At 39.5% G+C, this 25,936-nt stretch overlaps 1 protein-coding gene across 3 annotated transcripts in view; it reads left to right on the top strand.

Annotated features, from left to right (window-relative positions):
* The window catches only part of NCK2 (NCK adaptor protein 2), an 86,916-nt gene that overhangs the window by 29,584 nt on the left and 31,396 nt on the right, over window positions 1-25,936 (top strand). For 2 of the 3 annotated variants that reach the window (XM_082337890.1, XM_082337892.1), the window contains exons 2-3: window positions 3,924-3,995; window positions 25,410-25,651. In XM_082337890.1, coding sequence (XP_082194016.1) covers window positions 25,426-25,651 — 226 coding nt within the window. In that variant the 5' untranslated portion in view covers window positions 3,924-3,995; window positions 25,410-25,425. Of the gene's footprint in view, window positions 1-3,923; window positions 3,996-8,438; window positions 8,529-25,409; window positions 25,652-25,936 lie in introns of those variants that run through there. The other variant, XM_082337891.1, reaches the window with a different exon arrangement.

Genomic DNA, 25,936 nt, shown 5'->3' with positions numbered 1-25,936 from the left:
CATGGGGATAAAGAAAATGGGGCACATCAGAGCTATTAGTGAAAGGAAAGGTGGCTAATAACTTTGGATGTTACTTGTAATATAATCATTACAAGATTATATTAATTGTAATATAATATATTATATGTATATATTATATATTATATATTGTATGTATTTATATGTATATATTACTTGTAATATAATCATTACAAGAGCACTAATTTATTCTTAAGGTTGTAATCTTTACAGATTACACAGTTAAATATAAGGTGCTTACTATATTAGATGTTACTGATATTTATCTTCTGGTGCTTGTTTGCAAGCATCAAGTTCAGACTTTTATTTCTGACTGTTCAGAAGTGCTTTTTACTGTGAGACTTGTTATAGTCCTTGTGTTCCGAGGACCTTGGTCTAGAAAACAAATGACAGTGACTGAGGTTGCCGTTCAAACGTAGACAAATCTGTCTTTCTACCTTGCATGTTTTTAATCACACGTTCATCCAGTTCCCATGCTCTGCCATTCCTGTTCCTTGTTGTCATCTTCTGTTCCTCTGCTCTGGGCCTCACGGTAAGCGTAGGATAGGAAGGCAGTCGTGAATGGTAAGGAACCGTGGCATTTTGCGTGCAGCAGGGCTGACATTACTGCCATAGTATGGGTATTAGGATTGAGGTATGACAAATGGACGTCACACTAGGTGGCACAGAAGTGATGGGCACTGGTGATACCATGGGACACGACCTCCCAGCTCTGTGCCTCTGTTTGCCTTGCTGCCCTTCAAAAAAGTTGTTGGCTTTGTTTCCCAAGTTTTCTAATGTTGCACCAATTTGTCTTTTGGGTGGACAGTAAGCATTTGCCATGTGTGTTCCAAGGCTTTTGAAGGCCGATGGAGAGTATTTTGTACTCTCAAAGTTTAACTATTCATTCCCACAGAGCCTGGCTTTGCTGTCTGATACAGCTGTCTAGGGGCCTGGCTGGTAGGATGCAGCAGCAGAACCAGAAAACCCCACCTATGGTGCAAACCCTCTGCCTGGGGGCAGATAGTCCCAAGCCCTAACTGCTGTTTCCATTTACTGCCCCTTGAGAAGAAAGATCTTGCACTTCTATAACTGAAAGATTGCTTCAAGGAACATATTTAAAGTGTAAGCTAATTATTTGCAGACCAGGTTTCCATCCTGAGTTTGAGTCACTCTGCAAGTCACAGTGATGCAGGCGAAGCTTTGGGCTGCGGGGGTGTGTGATGGAAATTGGTTACTCTTCTGGGGAAGTGGCTCTTGGTGTGACTCCTCGCAGAAAACTTCCTCTGGCTCTTCCATAGCAAAGTGAAGATTTTTACCAGGAGCAAAATAGAAAAGGAGGTCAAAATGCAAATGGAATTGAGCCCAGAGAGGACAGAGACCAGTCTGCATCGTGCACTCGTGTGTCTGTTAGACTAACAGAGTTTTATTTCAATCAAAGTGTTGGTAGGAATGAGGTTTTCTTGTGGGTCTTCTTCCTTTGATTCTTTGCACTATCACTATTAACATTCTGAGCTACTTTTAATGTATGTTAATTGAGCTGTGAAAATAAAACTATTCTTGCTGTATAGAAGGAAGTTAGTATCGTTATATTGAGATAAAAACATGACTCATTCTTTTCTTATGTATTTAGATGGAATTTGGACTCTTATTTTCCCCAACTGTACTTCCTCCCCAGTTGACTAATAAATACAAGGTTAGTTTTTTCAGGTATTGATGATTGACAGTACTGTTTTTCAGCTCACTTTCAAGTGCAAGTTCTCTATGCAAATGTGTATTTGTAAAGGTGGAAGCAATAATTGAGGGGGCGTTGGGTTTTTTCTTTAAGGAACAAAATTAAAAAGAAGAAGAAAAACAAGGTCAGAAGCTTGGTACAGTAGTTCAGTGGTGGATGGTAATGGGCAGTAGATGATTTGTGAGGTAGGAAGGGGAAAGATAGTACTGTTCAGAAGATTTGTAACAAAAATGAAGTGACTTTTATTTTCTCACTTTTTCCCCTTAGTATTAAAAATGTTCTTGCATTATTGACAGGATAAAAACATGTACTACAAAACATTCAGCCAGTAGGAAAATAGATCTGCCCTGCCGCAGGGTTTTAATGTTGCTTCACTTATTAAGGTATCTTTCCCATTTACTTGATATCAGTCTTATAATTTCAAATATAGAGCAGTTTTCAGCGAGAACACAGTTAAGGTCTGTAACTGGGTAGGAAAATTGATACAGCAAAGTGTGGTTGCCCGCGGTCCGTGTCTGCAGAAAGCTCAAGACCCAGGTGGGGTGTTGGGGCAGCAGGCGTTCCAGCCAGCAGCCTGGCAGGGGAGACGGGAGCAGGTCACCCTCCGCTCCCATCTGCTCTCTGCTGTCACAGGCATGTCTTCATTCAGGTGCTGAACTGGATCAGGAGCCTCTTCTGTTTGAGTAACACTTCCTCACGATTTGCCCTCCTCAGTGTTGTGTGGGGGTTTTTTTGTTTGTTTGTTTGTTTTTTCCTTGTGTGTTTTTCAGGAGGGCTAGCAATGCTCTCGCTCCCCTTGCAGCTGCTGGGGAGCAAAGGGTGAGCCGCTGAGGGGCAGGGACTCTCTCGGGCTTTACCCCCTAACAATATGTTTATGCTTAAATGTTTGTCAAACTGTGGTTTTAGTAGTTCTGTTACTCCACTTATTAATGGGTGGAAGTCTAAATCTCACTTTTAAACGTCTGTGTAAGGTATTTATGATACCTTTGTCACTACTTTTTCTTTTTCTCCATCATTATGATGCATGGGATCATTGGATGAATTGCTCTTTCTGATAGAATTTCTTCATAGGATGCTTTCGTAGAGTGGCAACTGGTTGGAATCTGTTCAGAGAAGACTTTGAACAGAAACATTTGTGCATGAGTTGCCTCAGGTTGAGTGGGAGTTGTAACATATCGTCCTTGTGAGCTAGGGGCTGCAGCGCTGGAAGGCGCTCAGGATTTTTTCCTTCTCCTTGAATTGGATCTTAATGGGTTTACACAGCCTGAATTTGTCAGACATCCTAAGGAGGCAGAAGCATCATTAAAAAAACAGAAACAAATGCTTAAATACTTGGAAGTCTCTTCTGAAAGGTTACTTTTGTGGCTAGAAATACTTAACAGAACAATGGAGGCCAGGAGGGACCTCTGGAGGCTTGTGCCGTCCAGCTCCCGGCAGGGCTACGGCCGCAGCTGGGGCCATGTCCAGGAGAATTTGAGACTCTCTTAGGAAGAAGGTCCATCACTTCTCAGGGGCCATGTGGCTGTGCTTAGCTACCCTTGTGACTTCTTTACATCCAGCCAGAATTTCCCTTAACGGAGTTCTCCAGCCCTATGACCAGCCTCACCGCCTCTGTCAGCGCTCATTTTTGTTGGGCCGGTGGGCCCCAAACCACACACGGTAGTAATCCAGCTGGTTTACATGTCCAGATGTGTGTGAGTGCCTCCCGGGTGGAAGTAGTCCTGTCCCACAAAACTGCTGGCTATGCTTTTGCTGATGCACCGCGGTTTTCCATGTGTAACAGCATTTCTTTTTTCTTAGGAAGTATGGGCAAGTTAAACTGACTAATGTAAAAGTGAAGGAAACAGTAAATAATGGTCCTTTTAAAAACGTAATCTTTCTAAAACTGTGCTGAATTTTTAATCCCGTTTCTTGACTGATTTTTCTCTGTATTGTGATGGCTGGGTTTGTAGTTGCTTTCTTGCCTAGATGGTTTGGATTGTCTGTGGTTAAATTGACTTTGTATTCATCGAGAAAAGTTAAATATGAAGATGGATTCTATTTATGCTAAACAGGTGGATCAAGTTAGAGCCATTCTGCCTGCTCTTCAGTGTCTCTTAGGAGATTTTTATAGTATGAAAACTAAATTACCTAGCTAAAGGTCTTCTAAGTTTAGTGCTGAAACTAAAATATGTGTTGTTTGTTGTTTCAGATAGTGGTGTACATAACTTTGTTGGAGAGTCCTACCTTTCACTGCCTGGATCCTTTTAACAGTGTGCCAAAGGTGAGTGGTTCAAGTTCAGTGGTTATTTTCAAAACTAAAGATAACGAGTGAACTGGATGTATTGCTTGGTTTTTGCTTTTATGTAGAGTAGTACTTGTGATTCCCCCTCCTCCCCCCCTTTTTTTTTTTTTTGAACTGCTAGATGGGTGATTAAATAGCAAGTCTTTTTCCTTCAGTGATCTGAGACAAATGAGTTTTAGCTCTTACTTTCAAAAAAAAGACAAGAAAAAAGGATAGGCTCTGACTATTAATTAAGCACTAGATATTGCTACCACTGTGTTTTGGCTCCTGTCTCCTGTTACCTACTGCTTTGACGTGGGACGCTTTCCCCTGAAGGTGCTGTAGGCAGGACACGGTGGTGTGAGAGGTATGGAGGAGTAGCGGCCATCCATAGCCTGTGGTGGAGCAGGTGTAATATTATTCTTTGATTAAATTCTAAAAACTAAGTAATAGCTTATAAAGTATTAAGAGAAAAGAAAGTTTGTGGGTGTTCTGTGAGAGCAGACCAGAATTGCTTTCAGTATATGTAGAGTATCTTCCTGGGCTAGCTCTGAAGACCTGAAGTAACCTAATGAAGCTGATGTTTTCCATAGGATTCATTTTGTGGCAGAGTCTGGCTATCTTCTTTCTGTTAGTTCATGTACCCTGCTGTCTGTTCCTAGTAACTGTAGTTGATCTCTGTGGCTTAGTAGAGATTTATTAACAGAAACTTTTAATGAAATGAAACCTCATTACAACTGTGCCAAAAAGTAAAAGCAAAAAGGCAGAACACTGAATGAACTCTCAGCATTGTAGTGGCTGCAACACGGAGCAGAAAACTGTGAATCTTAGTTTCATTCATTACTTTACCAGGTGGATTTATTATTTCTTACTCAAATTCTATGTTTATAAAATAAAAATAATGTTACCTTCTTCAGAAGGAAGTTACGAAGGCTAATTATTGACATTTCGGAGCCTTCAAATGGAAAGCAATGTATGAAGTCCTCATGTGCCTTGATATTAGTTGTGAGTTCTGTTAAATACTTGTTCAATGAAGTGTTATCAGATGTTGAAATTAGACTTAATTTGTGTAATAAAGTGCAGGTGAACCAGTTAGAATTAAAAATGCAATCCAGTCTTAAGTATAACATCTACATATGTTTTTTGCAAATGATTCAATTTCCTTCAAACTGAAAAGGAAATTCTGAAGTACTAGGATAGAAACTCTGAGATGCTACAGTTGGCTTTTGCACTACATTTTAAAATTATCTGATATATGTCTTTTTAAGTGTAATGGACAAATTTATAACGCTGGCCTTTCCAACAGATCACAGGATAACCTTGAACATTTTTGTTTAAAGACTAATAATGAGAAATCTTTTTGTAATAATTTTCTGGAGTAGAAACTCCAGTAAGCTTCCTTTTATACTTTTTGTGTGCCGTGTAGGTAGCAAAATTAAAATATTCTTGAAAGGGCTGTTAATGTAAAAACAAAACAAACACACAATCCTAAAGCAAGTGATTCATCAAACAGTAGGCTTAATCATAGTAAAATTATTCCAATTTTTCTACTAAAATTTCTAATCAAAATTGAGCTTGTATTTTACTGACTGTGGCCCAAATTTGTATTTATTTCAAATATGTAATATAAAACACTTTAGAGTTTTATCTTCAGAATCTCTTTCTTGTTCTTTTTTATAATAGTTTACAGTTCAATGTTCAGTGAAAATAATAATAATAAAAAATCCATTGCTTTGTTCAAGGAAATAGGTGTTTGGAATCTGGGTTATGGATTTAGAGTCGTCTTTATTTGTTGAACTTATTTCTGTGATATTTAGCTTATTGAGTAATCTTTTCTTCTACCCTTTAAAACATGAAGTGGGGAGGGGAACTAAACATGCCCAAAGTGAAGGTGTTTACAGCAGGTGAAGGTTTTAGCATATCTTATATCTTTTAGCATATTAGTATGTGCTTGTCAAGATCTGCCAGGTCGTCTTTTATCTAGCTGGGCAAGTTGGCTTTTTTCAGTTGTTTGTTTTTGGTTCTCTCCGGCCCCCCACCCCCACCCCACCCCCCTTTAAAGGAAGAGATCTATGTGGACAGCACCCTTTAAAAAAAAAAAATCTGTCATTTCTGCAATTAAATTAGTATGAAGTTACAGATGAAATCTAAGGTTCTGGGAATTTATTGCAATCATTCAGTTGTTGCAAATCTGAAACTATCTGAAAAGCATTTAACCTATTTTAGAACATCATATTTTATGTAGTGGCATTCTGTGCTTTTCAACTTGTTCCTCATTCACTTACAGTCTTTGAATCAAAAAAAAAAAATCGTATTTTCACAATAGAATATTTGGAAAAGTGATTGCGATATTAATATGTGCCTTGAGCAGTTCTTTTTTTATAGTTTAGATATAATCTTCTGGGAAATGTCCTTTAGTAGTATAATTTTTTGAGACTTCATACACCTTTATGGAATATACTGTTTGGTTCTTCAGGGATATCTCTGTACACAGGAGGGAGGATGTTTGATGAGATCAGAAGCAAACAGGTACAAGCAAAGTTATCAGTGTCTTAGTACTGAGCAGATTTGCCAAAATGCAACCAGATGTCAGTGGCTACATTACCCCAACATTTGGTGAAAAGCCTAGTCTGTGAAGGTACTCAGAACAACCGCGACACAAATGTGCTACTTGCGTTGCGAGACTGGGGACCTGCTCGCAGCTTCTGAAAGACTGATCCTTCTCCTCATTTAAAGAAGAGAAAAATGCCACAGACATTTCAACTTGATGGAACTGTCTGCAATGCTGTATCAGAATATTTCTTGGTATTTTTCTGTGGGTCAGCATGTTTGTAGTTGTTGATTTTTGAGGAGTTTAAACCCAAGGGAAACAATACCTATTCTTAATGTTTCATATGAGTTAGTTATGGGAAATTTTGATTCTGGTGGTAATTAAGAGAATGAAAGGTATGTACTGAGTAGATGTCTGGATTCCTTTCCCTTAAAAAAAAAAGTTTCCTGTAATTACGTCACTTATCCCAGGTGCCTAAAGTGTTGATTCTAAGCCTTTGAATGCAACTTTAGCATTACTTAAATATATTTACAGACATTTAGTATAGTAAATGAATTTACAGAATACTACCCTTTATGTTACACTAGTGGCATAATACTTTCTAACCTGTAATTGTGGACAGTAAGGAAGAACACTTTCACCCCACTCCTAACACCCCCATAACCACAAGTATACCCCCCAAATAAATTGATTTTCCCTGAATTACGTAATTTTAGTACTTTCTTTTTTAGATTTTTTTACTACACTTTTTCTGATTTTCCTTGTAGTAATTGTAGTTCTTTGCATGAAAATACAGGCATGCTTTTATTTACTAGTAATATCAAAATAGATTATTAAGAATCACTTGTCTATAATTTTTTTTTTTTTTTTTTACAGCTTTGATAGCTTCAGGCACAACTCAGGTTTATAGATATCAACGGTACCTGTTACGGCCCACAAATGGCCTTTGCAGTATACTTTAACTGCAGACCATATGGATTCCTCATCAGAGAACACTGTACAGCTTTCATCAATACATGAAAATTCAGTTCAGTAAAAATAAAACGATTACCACGATTTTCCTGGTGGAAGTAGTTTTGTGGTTTGATAGCCAGTATGGACTTTGGCTGTCTTCTCATCCAGAACGTCAGTTTTTCTGAGCCAAAAAAAGCTTTGCCTGCTGAAAAGAATCTAGCATGTTGCTATGAGTTAAGCTATATATATAAAAATAGATATATATGGATAAGCTAAGGTTAAGCTTGTGCCCGAGTATATTCGTGAACTGAGCGCAAAACACACAATGACCAACCTTAGTGTCTTGACCAGTGTTCAGAGGAATGCCACTGGCAGAACTGGTTACTGAGCCCCTATTTCTGTGGTTTCTAAATATAGATATCCCTGCGTTAGGCAAGGTTGTTAGAAGATTTGAATATGCACTGCACTTTTGAGGGACAACTGATGTGGCTTCGAATATGATCTTGAGAAACTCTTCAAGGTAGCTTATGCAGTTAAGCTACATCACAGGGAGATGTTGAGATGCTGAAAGCGTTCGTGACTTAGATGAGTGTTATACGTAGAGGCATCGGTCGGGGAAAGTCAGCTGGAGGCTGTCGGGATGTGGGGACTGTGCGATAGGGCTGTATCGGCGCAGGGGTGGGTCAGTGATCCCAAACCCTCCTGAAGGAGGAAGCAGATTAGCAGCTGAGGCCACCGACTTACTCCAAGATCTAACTGCCCCATAAAGGAGCTGCTGTCATCTGCTTGCAAATGCCTCCTGGAGATCCCCTCCCCTCAGGTTTCTGGGGGGTGCTGTGCCTGCTTTGCAGCTCTTTAGGGCTGACTGCTTGAGCTGACACTTTGCAGGAGCAGGCACGCAGCCAGCGTTGGCGTAGGTCACTTATAAAATCAGTTGAAGGCTTGTTCCTCCATTTGATAATGGCTGGAAGGGAGTTCATCTGGCGTGGAGGCTTTGAGGGAATGATTCATTGTTCGTGTTAGAACTGGTATGTGGTAGAAATACAGCTAAAACTGTAAACGTGTGTATTTTCAGTAGTGCTCTTAACATATTCCATATAACATCATATACAAATGGTATGTATCACATTAAATGTATTATGATATTAAAAAACAGTTTGGCTTGCTGAAATACTGCCTCTAAATGAGTGAGAAGAGACTGCACACGCTGTTCATCTCATTTCATATCTGGCGAATGGTTTCGTGTGTGTTACCTAGAGGCGCTTTGGATAACTGCTGAAATTGGTGGATTTCACAGAACAGAAAATATTTAAAGGTTAGTGTGGTATATTTGCTGTGGAATTCTGTTTCTAATAACTTGGTTAATTAATCTTGGATTACAGTTAGTGTTTGCACTGTAGTAACAAAGCTTGAATTGTACTAAGCAGAGAGGACTGAGAAAATGAGCTTGTCCTGTTTTTTATTTTTTAAGCCAGTAGTAACACAAAGCATAGAATACCATGCATACAGATACAAACCTTTTACAGTCTATTTTTCTTTGCCTGATTTTAAGTTTGAGTCTCGCTTTAAGACATCACAGGCTCCCTGCAGTCTCCTGGGTTTAACCCCCACTTTCCTTTGTGCTCTCTCTTCACACCCTTTTGTTTCAGGGATCCCCTGCAGCTCTCATCTCTCTCATCTTATCCCTCCTTGTTTTGGAGGCTGTTGTCTGTGTCAGCTGCTCTTAGTTCTTCCCTGTAATAGAACCTCTGTGCAGCTTATTTTCTGCCTGCTCTGTCACCATGTTTTTTTCCTCCCCTCCTCTTTTCTTTTAAATGAAGCTATTCCTGCTTTTTGATTCAGCAGCTGTATGTGCAATCCTTCCAGCAAGTCCCCTGCTACTGTCATTGCTACTCACAGTTTTTTTTCCTCACTAGTCTGAGCCCTTGCATTTCTTTTTAGCACTTATTTTCTCTGTGACCACTTGTTTCACCTCTTCCCACTATCCTATAAAATTTACCTGTAGTCTCATTTTTTTTTTATGTGAAAAAATGCAAGTATCTGCCTCTGATGCAAGCAAGCTATCGCAGGTGATATCAGAGAGGTCCTTTGCCTGAAGAAGAAGGTAGTTTGGGGGATCCAGGTTTTCCCAAAAGGCTGATTTTTGAATTCTCTATCTTGCACCAAAATCAGTAGTTTTTTTGTCCTTTGGTGCTTAGCACATTCCCTGATAACCTGGGTTCTCTCATACCATTAGTTCTGAAGTTATCATGTACCAGCCCAAAAAATGCTTTTGAATGAGGGTTAGACTTCTCTCTCTATTTGATCTCTGAATTTGTCTTTCAAGATTAAACAGTCAGAGTATTACTTTTCCTTTCTTAGTTCTCCCTTGAGATTACTGAATGGCATTTTCTACCAGCTCTGGATTTGTATAGGATCTGGAAAGGTGTGTTCCATTATTGCTGGAGAGAGTGCTGGATTATGATGATGAAGGTCTGGGTGTTTGGTAAGCTAAAGCATTTGTCTCAAAAGAAAAGGGTGTGACATCCTTGGGTTTACTTAAATGTTTTGACTAGAATGACAAACCTGGGGGTGTGGGGTGTGTATATGTATGTTTATAAAACTCGTTTTGAAACTAGCTTGTAAGCTAGGTTTTGAGAGTTGTGCTCTTCAGAAATTGAATTTACCATCAGAGGGATAATGGAATCTTGCATTCTCAACTGCTGACTGGCGCTTCAGGCACTTTTAGGATGCACGGACTGCTATAGCATACTTTCTGACTGCAGTAAGAGACTGAAACTTCAGGAAGTCTTGAGCTGTGAGCTTTAACTGTGTAACTGGGAACACATAATCATGTGGCCAAAATGGAGACGTCCCATATGTGTGCTGGGCTTATGTCCAGTTGTGTGAGGAGCAGCTGCTGCTGTGTATTCTTCAGGGAACAAGGTGGTGGTGGACAGATCAGTAGGTTGCTGTGACCTGCTCCCTGGCTGTGGTTGAGGAGAAGCAGAGGAAAATGACAACAGAAAACAGGCTGCTGGTCAGAATAAGGGTTCTGGCCCGTAAGTGGTGGCTGGGCACCTCCGCACCCTGAGTCAGTACCCTGACTAATTCTGTAGAATCCTTAAAAATAAGAGTAAGAAAAACTGAGGGCAGCATTTGATGCAATGGCACAGTACTGCTCACTTTTTTGGAACTAAAGCTTGGTTTCACGTTTGAATTTTTGAACTTAAATGTACTACACACTCGAGGAGCAGGAACAAGGCATCAAATAACACTTCAGTCCAAGACCTGTTCCTCAGAGCTTAATTTTCAACAAGCAGTTTAAGAACAAGAACAAATAAAATAAAAATGCTTGGTATTAGTCACTTGAAGCATTCAGAGGTTCTGTGATGCAGGAAAGAAAAAGGGATCTCTCTTCTGTAAGATCTCCCTGAGGTCCAGGGGGAGAGGGAATGCATGTTTCTTCCCCTTTCTCCCTATTCTCTTCCCCACCTTGAGGTAATTTGTGAATTTTTATATACTTGCTCTTACTTTTGATGAGTCAAAGGATTGTAACTTGCTGCTTCATTCATATACTGCTCCACATCTCCCACTATTTGTGTATGAATTCTCTTTAAAAAGCCTTTTTCATTGAGGCCTAATGCAGATTTGGAAACACTATTGGCTTCTCTTAGTAAGGTCTGATTTAGATAATGAAGAAATTGTCTACTTCTCTTATAATATTACTTATAACAGAGTTGTGCTGTTTTGCTCTTGACTTTTGACTACAACTAATACTGAGGTACTACAAGAAGCTGTCAAGTACTAAGTATTTTGTGTGGTTCTCAGCTGAACTTGGATATGAAGCAACGATGGCATAGTCACTTTATTGAAACTCAGTAGCAATATGAATTTTTGAATTTGTATTAATCTAGAAGTAATGAGAACTCTGTGGCTAAACTTCCAAATTTCAGACCTGTGTTTTTGAGCCTGTTTTTCCTTTATTTAATCTTCGTTCTTGGACAGATATTAATCCCCACAGTCTCTCTCCATGTTTGGCAATTATTTGGCTGCTATTATTTCCCTTTCACACTTGTTGATGCATTTTGTTGTTATCTGGTGGGAGTGAGGAAGAAAATGTGTCCGTGAGCATGTGAGGATAGAACGTCTCGTCAGTGTAAGAGTACATAACATTTCTGGATGAACGGGAATGTGATGTAGCAGGCAAAGCCAAGTGTTTAATTTTGAACTGATTTGTTTATTGCAGGGAGATTTTATTCAGAAAAGTGAGCTGTGGAGAAATTTCTGGCAGAAGATAAAACAGTAGGAGGAGATTTAGAGGAGTTTGGAAAGATTTAGTTTTGTTCAAGCACTGGAGCTGAGAGTGGGAGAGTCCGGCGTCGCCAGGCAATGTTGGTCTCTATTGAATGTATATTTTGCTCATAGAAATGTAGACTCCTCTAATTGCTTATTCTTGGTTTTGAGTAACTGTTTCTATGGAAAAAGTCAGATATTCCTAGTCTTTATCCTGTAAAAGTTTATTTTCAGAAGCTTATCTTTTTGAGCAGCAGTTCTGCTGCAGTGGAAAATCACGTTGGGGTAATAGCAGCGGAACAGCTTTTTAGGTTGTCTGTGTAAGCTGCCTTAAAGCAGCTGACACCTGTACTGCGAGGTAAGAGTTCAGAATAAGGAGCATCTTCCGAACATGCTTGCAGCAGCCTGCGTTCTCTGGAGCACGCCTGGCAGGAGGGTTTCAGTAAATCCCCTTTCATCCTTTTCCCCCTTTGGTTAATGGTGTTTCTCGCTTGGTTTTGTGTCCCTCCCCTTTGACTGACTAATTAACAATGACTGGCTGCTGTGATCGTGTGGCAGAGCACTCCCAAGTACTTTTTTTTTTTTTTGGAAGAGAACCTCATTTGAACTGGAGGAAGGTATGTAAGAAATAATGTGACTGACATAAATGAGTGCTGCCACATTCCAGACCAAAAATGCAGTCTTGACTTTAAATTTAAAGCATTTTTAAGACCTATAGGACAGGCCATTTTGAAACCTGTTCTATTTGGAAAAGTGCAGGGGATAGAGTTTCCTCAGCACTTGTGTTTTGGGAGCAGTAAGAGAGGATTCCCATCTTGACTCTGAAGAGCTGTTAGATGGAAGGAGAACAGATAACTTTAGGGGGAGACAGAGACGGCCCTTTCTCACCTGGGCTGATACTTTCGTGGTTGCGTAGCATTAGCACAGTGGTCAATCTGACCAACAAGAGACTTGGGAAGCTGCAGCATTCAGTCACATCTCATGCAAGATCCAAGAGTGCCTCTTCATTTAAATCGTTCCTTCTCTTGGTATGTGTCCTATCAGGAAACTAAAAGGATAGCTTTCTGAGTAACTGTCCTGTGGTCCAGTCTTCTTCAGGAAGATGAACAGATTTGTACAGGAATAAGTTTAATGGTATTAGCTGTTTCTAATGAAACCGAACACTGTATCTTTCAAGCTGCCTCTTTGGTTACGTAGAAGCAAGAATGATACCTTGTGTCGGGTGACTATTTTTACCTGTACTATTCAAAGTCCCTGCTTCTAGAGAGTAGCTTATTGCTGGAGAACCTCTCTTAGTTATGGGAAATAGGTGTTCAGAAACCCCAAATTCAGGTAAAAATCTGTGGAACTTTGCCTTGAGAGTTAAATTGAGAAGTATCTTAATATTTTTTTTTCCACTGCCACGTGCACCTTTTCATGCTGGATAAAAATTCTGGTCCAGGTGACCTAGTAAAAAAAAAAAATCTAAAAGTCTAAGAATTTATTCAGTATTTGAAATGACAGTAAACTGGAAAGCTCATGGGAACAGAGTCTGAACACAGCCCTTAAAATACTTAGTGCTCTGTGTGCTAGAAAGTTAAAAATTGTTTTAATATACATATTTTTCACATTTTCCTACTGTCATGAGGTAGATTGAATGGTTTTTTTGTAAAGCAATTGATAAATTGCTTAAGACTATAAAGTGAACATTGTCTAGAAATGGACAATGTACTCTTTTTTTTCCCTTAAACAGCTTTGGTTGGGAATAAATGCGTTTTTGAACTGAACAAACATCTCTTCCTCTTTCTAGTTAAAAAGCGAATATATGATTTTTCTATTGGGGAACAGAAGGTCAGCAGTTCAATTTTATTTTCAGCATTTTATAGACAGTTTAAAGTGAAATCCCTTGAAAAGTAGGTAGCAGTGTTTCAAGGGATTAGCAGTAAAATGTAGCAATCCACAGTGATTCTGAGCTTTGTCCTTCTGTGCGAGATCAAGGTTAAACTTCTTATGTCTGAGGACTGTTCTTTGTTTATACAATACATAAATGTACTAACACGGCCAGTGAAGTATAATTCCTGCAGACTATTAAATGTTTGAGCTAGGGGAAAAGAAGCAGCAATGGAAGCAAATAATTCAAACGCCTTTTTTTTTTTTTTTTTTCTTCTTTTCCCTGAATCTTGAAAGAAATTCAAGGATGTCTCCTTTATAAAATTTCATGGTTTTCACCATTTCCTGAGTGGCTGGCTGTTTTAATTTCAAGACGAGAAGGAGGGTTTATTGATAGTGAAGATGAAAGTGCATGAACAGCAGTGCACTTAATTTGTTCTTCCACAGAGCATGTTTCACCAGTCTATCATATAGATAATATTACGTAAAGTAAGGTGTCTCAGTAAGGTGTCTGTTTTCTTTTTTCTATGATCTTGTGTGCTCCCTCCTACCCCCTTTTTGTAAGGGACTGTGGAGAGGTTGGTAGGTGTAAAATGATTTGTAATTTTGTCTTGTTTAGGCACCTAACATAAATAGTATTCTTTCTGGACTTTCCCCTCTCTTCTATTTTGTTTTTTCTTTTGTTGTTTGTTTTGTTTTCATGTATTTCCAAATGTAAAGGTAAGCTTAAGTGTCTGCTGGGAGGAACGGAGAGATAACAGTCTAGAGCAACACCAACAAACATTAAGCTTATCCGTGTGTCTGACTTAGTAGAAACACCCATAAAGCAACGCAGAGATGTGGCCATTAATCATTGCTGCAGTTTTAGAGGCAAGAAGAGGTCTCTTTTCCCAAAAGTTTCCTTTAGTGCAGTTGAGCTGTTTATTAGCTGCGTGGCTTTTCTGAAACTGCTTTTCAAAGAATTCAGGAAAAGGTGAGCCGATGCTCTTTTCTGACCCTCTCGCTGTGTATATCTAAATGTGAGGCAGCGTTTGGGGTTCCGTTGTGTTTACTCTGCAGCCAAGAAACATAGGCCAATAAAAGCTGCCTCCTGCCTGTTTGTCTCATGCTCTTTGCAGCTGAAGGGTCTGAAGATGTCCTCTCCGCACAGCCTGGCTTTTACCATTGCTGTCTAGAATGTGGAAAACCATCACTCTTGATGGCAATGCCTTCAAAATAAAGCAAGAAGCAGCTTTTTTGCCCGTAATAGTGGAAAAAGTCACCGCAGATTGGGTCATCTGCAGCGGTTGCATCTGCATAGGCTGCTGACAGATGCAGAATGAGAACCTGTGGCCGCTGCCGGCACCTGCCTGAGCCCTGCCTGCTGGTGGAGCCTGCAGCAACAGATGCGGGAAAGGGAGGTTGAGGGCAGATGGCACAAGCGTGTGGGGGCTAAAGGCTGGAGGAAGGGGTTGGTAGCACGGGACGTTAGCTGACTATCTGCAGTTGGAGTTGCTTTATATTCAGATGTTATTTCCCGCCCCCCCTCCCCCCTTCAACAGACTAAAACCAGTGATGACAACTTAACAATTCATGCTCCTTGTGTTTTCTGATAAGTATATAATAAAAGGGTGTGAAAAGATGCAATTTCGTATGGTCTTCAAGATATGGGGAAATACCTTCTTCCAAAAATACCATCTGGGTTGGGTGAAGCACTAATAAAATCATCTAACTACAAAAATCCTCTCTCTCAGCATTTTTTGCCTGGTCTCTAGAAGGTTGCCAGTACTGTCTGTTAATCTTTGTCCTGCTTTCCAAATGAAATAAAAATACAAATTTCTTAAAAACACCTGCCGCCCCAAGCAAGCCGAAATGTTTGTTTGATTTTTTTTTTTTTTTTTTAATTCTTTAAGATTGTCCTTAGCCAATTTCTTAATAGTCATCCCATGTTTATGGAAAGACTTGAGCCAGGTTTTTATTACAAGCCCTTTGCCCTGTGTGTTGGTGACCATACTCAATTTCAGTGTAGCTGAAGACCTATTAGAGTGTTTTCTCTGTACCTTCTATGACTATCACCATCTATCTTTTAAGCATAGGTAAGTTATAAGGCTCCTAACTAGTATTGCAAAACTTAACATATGTTGCTATAACACCAGATTGTTCCTGTAGAATACCAGCTTTTTGTCCTTTGAAATGAATTTTAAATTTAAATCATCTGTCAGATCCAAAAATGAACACTGCCTACTTTATAATAGGCATGCTCTTCCAAAAAGGGTATAGAAATATCCTTTTCTTTTTAAGTAAGACATCAAAAGATTTTTAAAAACTTCACTTCCCGAAACAGCAGAGTACTTATCGCATAAATAGGAGAGAGAGTACTTAGTATTATGTGTTGTAAAGACTGTCACATTGATTAAACATTTGTATCTTGAACTGCCCCAGACCAGGAAATTTTGTAGCATAGCAGTATTACTAATGAAATTTAAAAAATCTGAAATTGGGAAGGTTAGCTTGTATGAAGGTCACAACATGAAACAGAGTGAACAGCGTATAAAATTAGGGTGGTATTGCATGAATTAATAGAAGGCCAGAACTCAGATTTGTGTTCTTTCAGTGCTGCAGCAGCCTACCTTGTAACAGCCCTGATGGCTTTCTCTTTCTACTACTAGAGACGTAGCAGGCTGAAGTATCTGCTACTTTCTCAAATAAACGTTAGCAATTTTATTCTTATCTAATAATATTTTGCAGAGTCTTACTGTTATGACAGCATTGTGTCCTTTTCTTGCAACTCCAACTTTTTCTGAGACCGTATGCCTCACATCATGAAGCTGTGTTAGTCTGAATAATGGGCAGCCGTGACTGTGAGGTGACCTTGGCTTACAAGAAAGGGGGAAAGATGTGAGCTGGGGGATTGCCCTCGCTGCGTTCGTCGTGCTTGGCAGCCTCTACCTTTGAGGGCAACCCTGCTGCTCTTGGCTGGCAGACACTGGTGCTGGAGTGGGCTTGGAGAGCTGGAAAGGGCCGTGTCGTCACCTACAGCCATCAGAGATGGTCATCGCTAAGACGCTGGGCTGCACACAAAGCATATGTGAGTCTCGCTGAGGAGATGCATGCTTTGTGATTAAAACTATTCCTTAAATGGCGAGTTTACATTTTAAAAGGTCATTTGAAGCAGTCCCTGCTTATTTCATCTGGGCAGACTGATTTGTGTGATAGGTTTCATGAAAACATTGGGTGGGAAATTCTTTTACAAACATCCTTTTATATGTTGTTATATAAACATATATAAAGTGAGATTTCTTTTTAGTTCAATGATAAAGTGCTGTACGGACTCTTTAACAGGAAGGATGTGTTTCTGGGTGTTTCTAATCTGTATTCTCCTTTATTTCTTTGTGTGTCTTTTAAAAAGACTTCTAAGACAAAAAACAAGCTTAACTTTTGTGCTCTATTGGACCTACGCAGAAATTCGTTACCACTAAACTAGTCTTGAGGTTTCCTGTTTGCAGTTGTTCTGTAACACAAGATACGAGGTGCCAGCATGTAGCTGCAGTTGTATTAGAGATTGGGATATCAGATATGTTGTGGGGCTGAGACGCAAACACTGCTTAGAAGCTGTCAGAGGCATCCAGTTGAAGAAACAAAACCCCAAACCCTGCAGCACTGGGCCCTGAAACAATGGCAGGCGATACAGAGCGGGGGGAGAGGGTTTGAGGTGTGCGGGGCAGGCTGTTGGGTAGCATCAAGATGAACAGTACAGTTAGTAGTACTTAACTAGTACAGTTCTAAATTAATGGTTAATTAAGACTGATCTTTCACTTCTTTTGAAGATGTACGGCCTGCTTGTATTTTAGCAAGAAGTGCCATCTAAAAAAAAACCCGTGCTTGAGGCGCCCGCAGAAGTGGGCTGTGGCAGGGCAGGGCAGCCCTGCCTCTGGCGCACAGGCCGCAGCACCTCCGATGTGATTAACCATTCCACTGGGCTGTATCGCCCTCACAGTTTTATCTCTAATTATTGTGGGATTTTTTTTTTCCTAAGTGACTCATAGGGAAACCGAGTACTTTTGCACCTAAGAACAACTGTCTTGGGACCTGCCAGAAAGGCTCATGGTTTCCGCTGAGCCTGCCTTTGAAGTCACCCCTGCGGCTGGGCCTCCCTGGCAGCTGGTTGTGAACCTGTCCAGCGTGGGTGCAGGCTTGGGTGGATGGGTAGACCTAAATCAGGAGCTCAAATGAAGTGAAAAATGTACAGAAAAAATAGTTAGTTTGTGCCTGTCTTCCTTAAAACCCTTTTAATAGGTATGAATTGCACATCCATAATCTACTGGTATGCTGTGTGGGTTTTGGGGGGAGTCCTTTGTCTCTTTCCTTTATTTTTCTTTAGGATTAGACTTCATCTGACTACTTGGTGGTGTTATCAAGGATGTCCAATTTATGCTTTCAAATTAGTGGCACAACCGTAACTCTCCAGAACTTCATTGCTCCAGATTTTCCTCAGAGTTGACGTTGAAACTGTAAAAGCTTTGTGGATGGTTCTGCTATCTTAGGATGCATTTGAAGATAAAAAATATTTAATTTTTCTTATTATTTTTATACCCTAGTTAATGACAGAAAAGAAAATGGTTGTCACTGTAAATAATGCCATAGTGTAGAAATAAGTATTAAACATTTTGTTCTTGCATCACATGCAGGAAACGTTCTGTCTAATTCTGTACTTATTCTATTGCTAATATTTAATTTATTCCAGATGCAGTTTAATGACTTTTTATGGTTCTTAATGAGCTGAACTGCACTTCTTTTGATACCTTCAGTTTGCATTTCCTGACTTGAGCTTGTTGCTATCAGTTTTTCCTTTTCAAAGAAAGGACCAGGGAGAGGGGACACAGAAAACCTCGAGAGCTTTTTACCTCACTTTTTAAACAGGTTATTCTTTTAACCATATACTACGACTTTCATAAATGCTAAGTTGTGAGAGTAGGTTCAGAAATGTAATAAAACATTCCTCCTTCTCACTGGATCCATTTATTTACATCTTTGTTCATGTTTATTCTTTACAGCTTCCACTCCTCCTTGCTTTCAGCCTTGGAAAACTGACCCTCCTAAAGTACCGACAGTGGCTTCTATTGATTGTGACTGTGTCTTCAGTTGGCACATCAAAGTAAATTAGATAATAATCGCTTGCACTTACTCAGCTATCACTTTTAGTTCAGTAGTCAGTGCATCTTAATGAGACCTAATAGCAAAAATATCCCAAATTAATTGCCAAGCTTGTGTTAAAACAGCCAGCAATTTTAGGCAGCCTGGGTATGTGGGGTTTTTTTCTGCTCAGGTATAGGCTTGACACCTCAGAACTGCATAGCCAGATGATGAATGTTTGGTCACTACAGCTATTTAGTTAACTTTCTTTAAGGGGGGGGGGGGGAAGTATTCTTACAATAATTTTTGGTACAGTGACCTCTTTCAAAAGAAATGTGTCCCTTGGGATGGATTGGCACACATTATATGCAGTATTAAAGTGTTAAGCTGCAGAAGCAGTTAGCCAAGGTGGCCTTTATGTGCTCCATCTCCATTTGTTTGAGCACCAGCAAATAGCCCATGTAACAAAGCATGGAAAGGGTTTTACTGGTTTTAACAAAGGGCAATGATTTGCCATAGTTTGGGTCAGCTTGTTTACTCTTTTTATACCTCTGCGTTCTGAGGTTTTCTTGTAGCAATCATTAGAAATATGATATTTTGCTTAGTTTAGGTTAACTTTGGCCTTTGTGTGAAGGAGACGATATTTTCCTGTTTTTTCAAACATACATACTTCAAGTGTCAGAAGTGCTATGTTCTACTGGAAATAGCTAAAAGTATGTCCAAAAGGTGTATTCTTTTTCAAGTCTTCATTTGAATTCACGTTTCTGTTCTTTTCAATGCCTTCGGAGTTCTGTCTTTGGGTTTGGTGCTTTACTGATCCCCAAGAACCAAGTGAAACAATCTCACATGTAGAGAGATGCACTTTTTTGAAATCTTTGTATATGTCAAAACTACTCATCCAGGCTGATTTTAAAAAAAAACCAAAAACAAAAAAACAAACCACTAACCACACACCCACACATGCAACAAAGAAAACAACTGTAAGTGAAAACAAAGCTTCAAACTTCCTGAAACAGTAGGCAGGCTAACCAGAGACTGCATCTTCGTAAATAAGAAAGCTTCAGACTTAGAGTATACTTCAGATGAAGTGATCTAATACAAGTTATTCTATTAATTACAGAATACAGTAAGCACATCTGCTTACTGTGAAAGAGGCCTTGATGGAAAGAGACTTTTTTTTTTTATTTTCCACAACTGTGTTACTTTAGAGGACCAAATATTGCCTGTTTTCTCTAGCTTACAAACAATTAACCAAGTAGACACCAGATAGCTGGCCTGAGAGCAACACGTGCTGCAGAGTTCAAAACCCATTTTGATTTTCAGAGATTGGGGGCAGACAGAAAGGTTGTTCAGCCTTCAAATCTTAGAGGTAACTGTGATATGTCATTAGTTATCTTTTCATTCTCCCAAGACAATTAACTAAATATTGTGTAGTAATTATGTCTTATGTAATACCGTATAGCAATTATGTGGTTTATGCACATCAGTGTCATGTAAAAGCCTCCGTATCAATTTTAGTACCTTTCTTTCAGTGCATCTTAGGAGGACATCCAATTCCAGAACAGTCTGTTACATCAGTTGTCACTTCCCATTAATAGAATTTTTGCTTGTTCCCTTGGTGAGGGATTAAATTTCAATCATTACTGTCAGTCATTTTTCAGCCATGTTTCGTTTTTGCAAACTAAGTTGTGAACGGGGAGAGCAACTGCTTCTTTTCTCACTGCGTCTTTGAAGCTTAACTGTACCTCCTGTTTGCACTGTCCTAACCAACTGTATCCCCGACGTAACCCCGAGCCTTCCTCCTGAAGGCAAGCAGAGGTGCTGCTTTTCTGCCCATTGGGTCAGGGTGTTAAACTAGTGGGGGTGTTAACTTATGTCAGTCTGCGGGAGAAGATTCCAGTTTGGTGGCATGCTGGAATGGATCCTTTCTTATTTACCACTGTGGGAGAAACACATATGGGGGGGAAGGGGAATAATCCAGGCCTGGTAAAAGAAAACGGGATCTGTGTGATGATTATATGTAGTTTGATATTTAAAATAACATCAACTGAGCAAATATTTCACGTGAAAAATCACTAGCAGATTTACAAGTTTGTGGGAGCAAATTCTCTTAAGTTCCTCTACATCTAAGTTTCCATAATCTTGAATATTGTTTGCACGGTTCAGTTTTAAGCATTGGTTCAAAATGGCATAGGCGGTTGGTTGGGTTTGTTGTTGTGGTTTTTTTTTTTTTTTTTCTGCCATTGATAAAGTCTCAAATCATTGATAGTTTATTGGACATAACCTTTTCCTTTCTGGACTTCCTTCTGATAAAGTCTATAGAGGAGCTACAGTACTAGATACTCCACTGATGTCTGCCTTTGTTCTGCCTTGGGGTTAGCTAATGTTCCTCACCTGTCTGAGCAGGCGTTCAGTACAGTCTTCTTATGACTGGCTTTACCTTGGCTGGGTCTTTGTTCACTACTTTCCTAGCCTGGCAGATTTTTCAGTTTTTCCCTCTCTCCCAAGTGTGTTCTTTGTGTTGGAACGTTTTCACGTGTGCTTCTGCAGTACGGCAGCTGCCACTGAAGACAGGACTCCTCTCCTAAGAAAACCTAAACTGGAGGGAAGAAATAAAGTGGCTGAAAATACCTGAGCTCAATCTAAGTGAATTAATTGTAATATTGCAGCAAATACAATACTGGTAAAATACATTAGTTTACTACCACTGCTAGCAATGAAGGAAATGCTGGCTTAAAAGGGGTTGGAAGTGTGCATTGGTCACACAGTTAATATAAGAATTATATTGAAGGTCTGGGTTGTGGAATTTTGTTTGCTTGCTTGTTTAGCGTGGTGTCTTTGTGGGGTTTTTTTGTTTGTTTTTGTTTTAAAAACTGCGGTTGGAAGTTGGATTGCTGTAAAAGTAAAGCAAATGACTGCTTGATACAGTAAGCTAAAAACCAGGGCTACACCTACACTTTTTAAAGTGAAACAATCTTGTACTGAATAATGGCTATTTTGCATTTCATAAATTTACAGTTCCTTGCATAGGTATTTCAAAGCTTTTCACTGATGCTTTTTAAAGTGGGGGGGTGTTATCCTATCGGGTATGAAGAGAAGGCTGTATTTCAGCGCTAGGGCTTTGGAGCTTTTTGAGGAAGAACGTTCCAGAAGGTTGTACACTCAGCAGTAATGGATTTTCATTTTCTTGATGAAGAAGGAGTCTCGTGTTAACATTAGACTCTGTGGGGACTTTGTTGTTTTGTGTTGTGCAGTCTATAAGCAGTATACTAAAGAAATTCCATGTTTTGGGTGTGTGTGAAGTTTTTAGGGGGCACTCGGGTGCTTTGGAAGGTTGTATTATTTTTTTTTCCTATATGTTTTTGCCCCAGATCTAGTTATGTGATTTGCTTCTAATCTTTTGTTTGGTGCACAGCTGTATTGCAGAAGCATTTCAAAACGATTAATTCTACAGCCCCCCTTCAGGGGAACAAATGTGTCCTTATTCACATACAAGGAAATCTTAGCTCTGCAAATGTCACAGGAAGAACCTTATTGTCCTTGATGGAGCCAGTCTAACGGTGTAACGAGAAGAAAGTAATTTTAAGAACTTTAATACTATTTCCCTGCATTTAAAAACAAACTAAATCAACACCCCCCACCCCCCGAAAAACCAAAATCAACCACCCCCAAAAAAAGAAAAAACAAACCTGATAAACCAGCACAACTGAGCTCCTCCACACACATGCATACAACTTTAAATGGACAAATGTTTAGCTGCAATTATATGATGTATTTTGACTCGTTATAAATCCTGTCCCCACTTGGGTAGGAATGTTTGTGCTGTTAAGCATTCAGCAAAACCTGGAGTACTTAACTGACTGGGGTTCTGCGTGAGCATGCCACTTGAGAAACTTGGCTTCCCTACAGTTCTGCCAAAATTGCATCATGCAAGCGCTCTGCTTGTGAAATGACATTTCTCCCGCAGAGTGGCAGTTTCACATGTTGACAATAACTGGAATTGCAGAAATTGGGTAGCCTGGGGCTCCGTGTCCTGAGTGAATTTCGGAGGACTGCATAGTTGATGATGTCAGCCCTGAAGTGTGGCCTCTTCCTGTGCTCCTTCCTGTCCTTGCCCAACACCTCGGGGAAACACTTGGCGACTCTTACAACAGGGGCTAGTTCAATTTTTTTAATTTTTTTTTTTTTTTTTTTTTTTTTATTCAGAGGTATAGGAAGAGTTTATTAGTTTTTACATCAGTCACTACTTGTTTAATAGTTTTCCATCAGTCACTAGTCAATGTGTGTTTTATTATTAATATACTGTAATATATCGAGAGATAATTTTAACTTGCCTGTGTTGTGAAAATAACCTTTTTTTAGAAGTGGAGCCTGTGTGGTGGCAACATCAGCCAACTGCATTGATGGTGGCCTCTTTCTTCATGTTCTCCATGTCCCCAGGAGTAGTAAGAATTGACCATTTTACAATTGCTGAGATAAAATAAACCGATCTAAACTGGAGAGAGAGATTATATTGACAACGCCGGCCGCCAGAACATGCTTGATTGCAGTCCCCCTGTGGCTACATCAGCTTATCGACCTGTGGGCTATCTGTCCATTTTATGTGAGTCAGAAACCAGGGCAGTTTATTGGAGACTGCGATTCAAAGCTCAGGCTCTCCTATGTCATTGTCAGATGGGATTATTATTTTAGGGAAAAAAATTGTTGAAGGGTATAGTGACTTACTTCTTGTAAAATCATCAATTCCACCTCCATAAATCACATCCTGTTTGAACTGTAAGGGTTGTGTTTCTTCTCAGTTGTTCAAACCATCGTAACTTCTTTCTGAATTAATCTTGGGGCTCTCAGCTAAGCATACTCGCATTTGAATAATGTTTTAATTGTTGCATGTTCCTTTGTGTTTTCTATTTGGAAAATGAGAACTTAAGCCTGTTGGCTTCAGATTTTCAAAATTGTCATCCTACCTTGGCCATGAGGGGTGACATTGCTGGTGCGTTCCAGAGCTTTGCTGTCAAATAGTTTAGCAACCATAGCTCAACCCTATATGATGCTCTGCTGGAAACAAAAATGAGTTTTAATAGCATCCACTATTGTGCCTCATGGTTATAAGTTAATTTTAAATAAGGAAAACACTTCTTTTTCTTTGAAAGAGTAGATTTCTGGGCTCTCTAGCACGTAGCTTTCACAGCTTGTACTGTAGCTAAAGGGAGAAAGTGTTTGTGTGTGTGTGTTTACAGACTGCAGAAGGAACCCTTTCTGAATATAGGTGATATAACTTACATGCTGAACAGAATTTCTAAGTGAGGTTTGGGGTTTTTTTAATTACCTTTCTGTCATGTGAACTGTTAGGTATCAGAGTTCATAGGGTTGTGGACTGCTAAGAACTAGGCAACGAAGTCAAATCATGTTAAAAAGATCCTTGGACGTTAATAGTTTGAAGTACTCTGGGACCTGTTTCTACTAATCTGTAATTTAAAGGAAATCAACAGGTTTTACTTTTTAAAAAAAAAAAAAAATCTGCTACATTGATTTTCAAATATATTCTCACCTCCCACTCTCTCCCATCCTCCTCCACTTCTCTGTCCCCCAAAAACCCCTGGCAGCGATTAGAAAATTTTAGGTAAGTTCTCAGAATTTAAAGGATAAAATCAACGTGTTTTGGTTGGCATTATAATATGTTTGAATGTCACTGGTACTGGCATGGGACTTTTCTCTTCCTTGCACACTATTGTGCTCCCTCACATTGTTCCCGGTAATTACGGGGATGCGTAGGAAAACGTGGAGGCATGCAGCTGTCTTTATGCAGCTGACAAATAGCTTTGGAAAAGATCGTTCTTGTTACAGGTAAGTAAAAAAAGACAGCTCATTCAGTCTTAACAGAATTCTGGATAAGTTTTGGGTAGGGAAGAAATTAAATGCAGTCAAGGGAAGTGCAGTGGGTGCTATTCTCCACCCTGCTGACTCGTGCCCAGCACAGGACTGTGGTGAGCTGGGATCTTCCCAGGAGTGAAGGGGGAGCAAAGGCTTCCTCTAAAATGCAGTCTTGTGCTGCCTGCCTGTGAACAAAGGCTTACTGAAGACAGTGCCCTCTTCTTGATGGCAGGTTTCCCTGCTGAGTTACATTACTTGAAGTATTTTTAACTTTATACTAAAAAAAAAGATGGATAACTTTGTTTAAATGCAGAAAACTTATAAATAATATGTTAGTATGAGGATGAAGAACTAGGGCAGAAGGAAAATATATTTTTGGAATGTTGCTGTATTTTGTTTTTCTCAGATCAGAAGTTTGAATGCCAGGTATGAGAGTTCTATAATAATATATACAAAAATCTAATGGGTTTTATAACTTAGGCTTTGCTAATTATATCTGAATAATATTTTATATACAGTCAGAGAAAGCAAATGTAATACATTATGACTAGAATTTACTATCAAGGTGTTGTGATGTTTTAGTGGCAGAAAAAGCAAGAAAGGTCAACATGACTTCTCTTATTTTTAGAAGAGCAGGTCCAATCTATGAGGTTTTTCTCTGTATAGCTTTCTCATTTTTCCCTACCCTTTTCTTGCTTATTTCAGAAGAACTCAAAGAAAAAACTGAGTAAGAACTACATGATATAATTTACTGATGAGCATGTTTTAATATTTTTTTGCAGAAGGACTCCATGAAAGATGACAGAAGAAGTTATTGTTATTGCAAAGTGGGATTACACTGCACAGCAGGACCAAGAACTTGACATCAAGAAAAATGAGCGTCTTTGGCTATTAGATGATTCCAAGACATGGTGGAGGGTAAGAAACGCGGCCAACAAAACGGGATATGTGCCATCAAATTATGTGGAGCGAAAAAACAGCTTGAAGAAAGGTTCTCTGGTTAAAAATCTAAAAGACACATTGGGTAAGTCCTTTTGTATTTTGGAAAAAGTTTAGTAGACTTGATACGTTTGAGATTGGGAATGTAATGTGCATATAAATAATTTTTAACACGCTCGTTTGGATTTTATTAACCCTTAGTTTGAGGTGACGTGGTGGATGATGGAGGGAGGGAGGGAGAGAGTGGGGGTGGGGGGAGAATCATGTGCAAAAATCTGTAACAGGTTTTGTCGCATCACATCAAGGAGAATAAGAGGTTATTTTTGTTCACGTTTGTCAGAGGTTGTGTATTTTCAGTGGCTGAAGAACT

This window comes from Platalea leucorodia (assembly GCF_965183815.1).
Source record: "Platalea leucorodia genome assembly, chromosome: 2".
NCBI lineage: Eukaryota > Metazoa > Chordata > Aves > Pelecaniformes > Threskiornithidae > Platalea > Platalea leucorodia.
The sequence above is the reverse complement of the archived record's forward strand: the minus strand, read 5'-3'. Positions and strand labels throughout refer to the sequence as shown.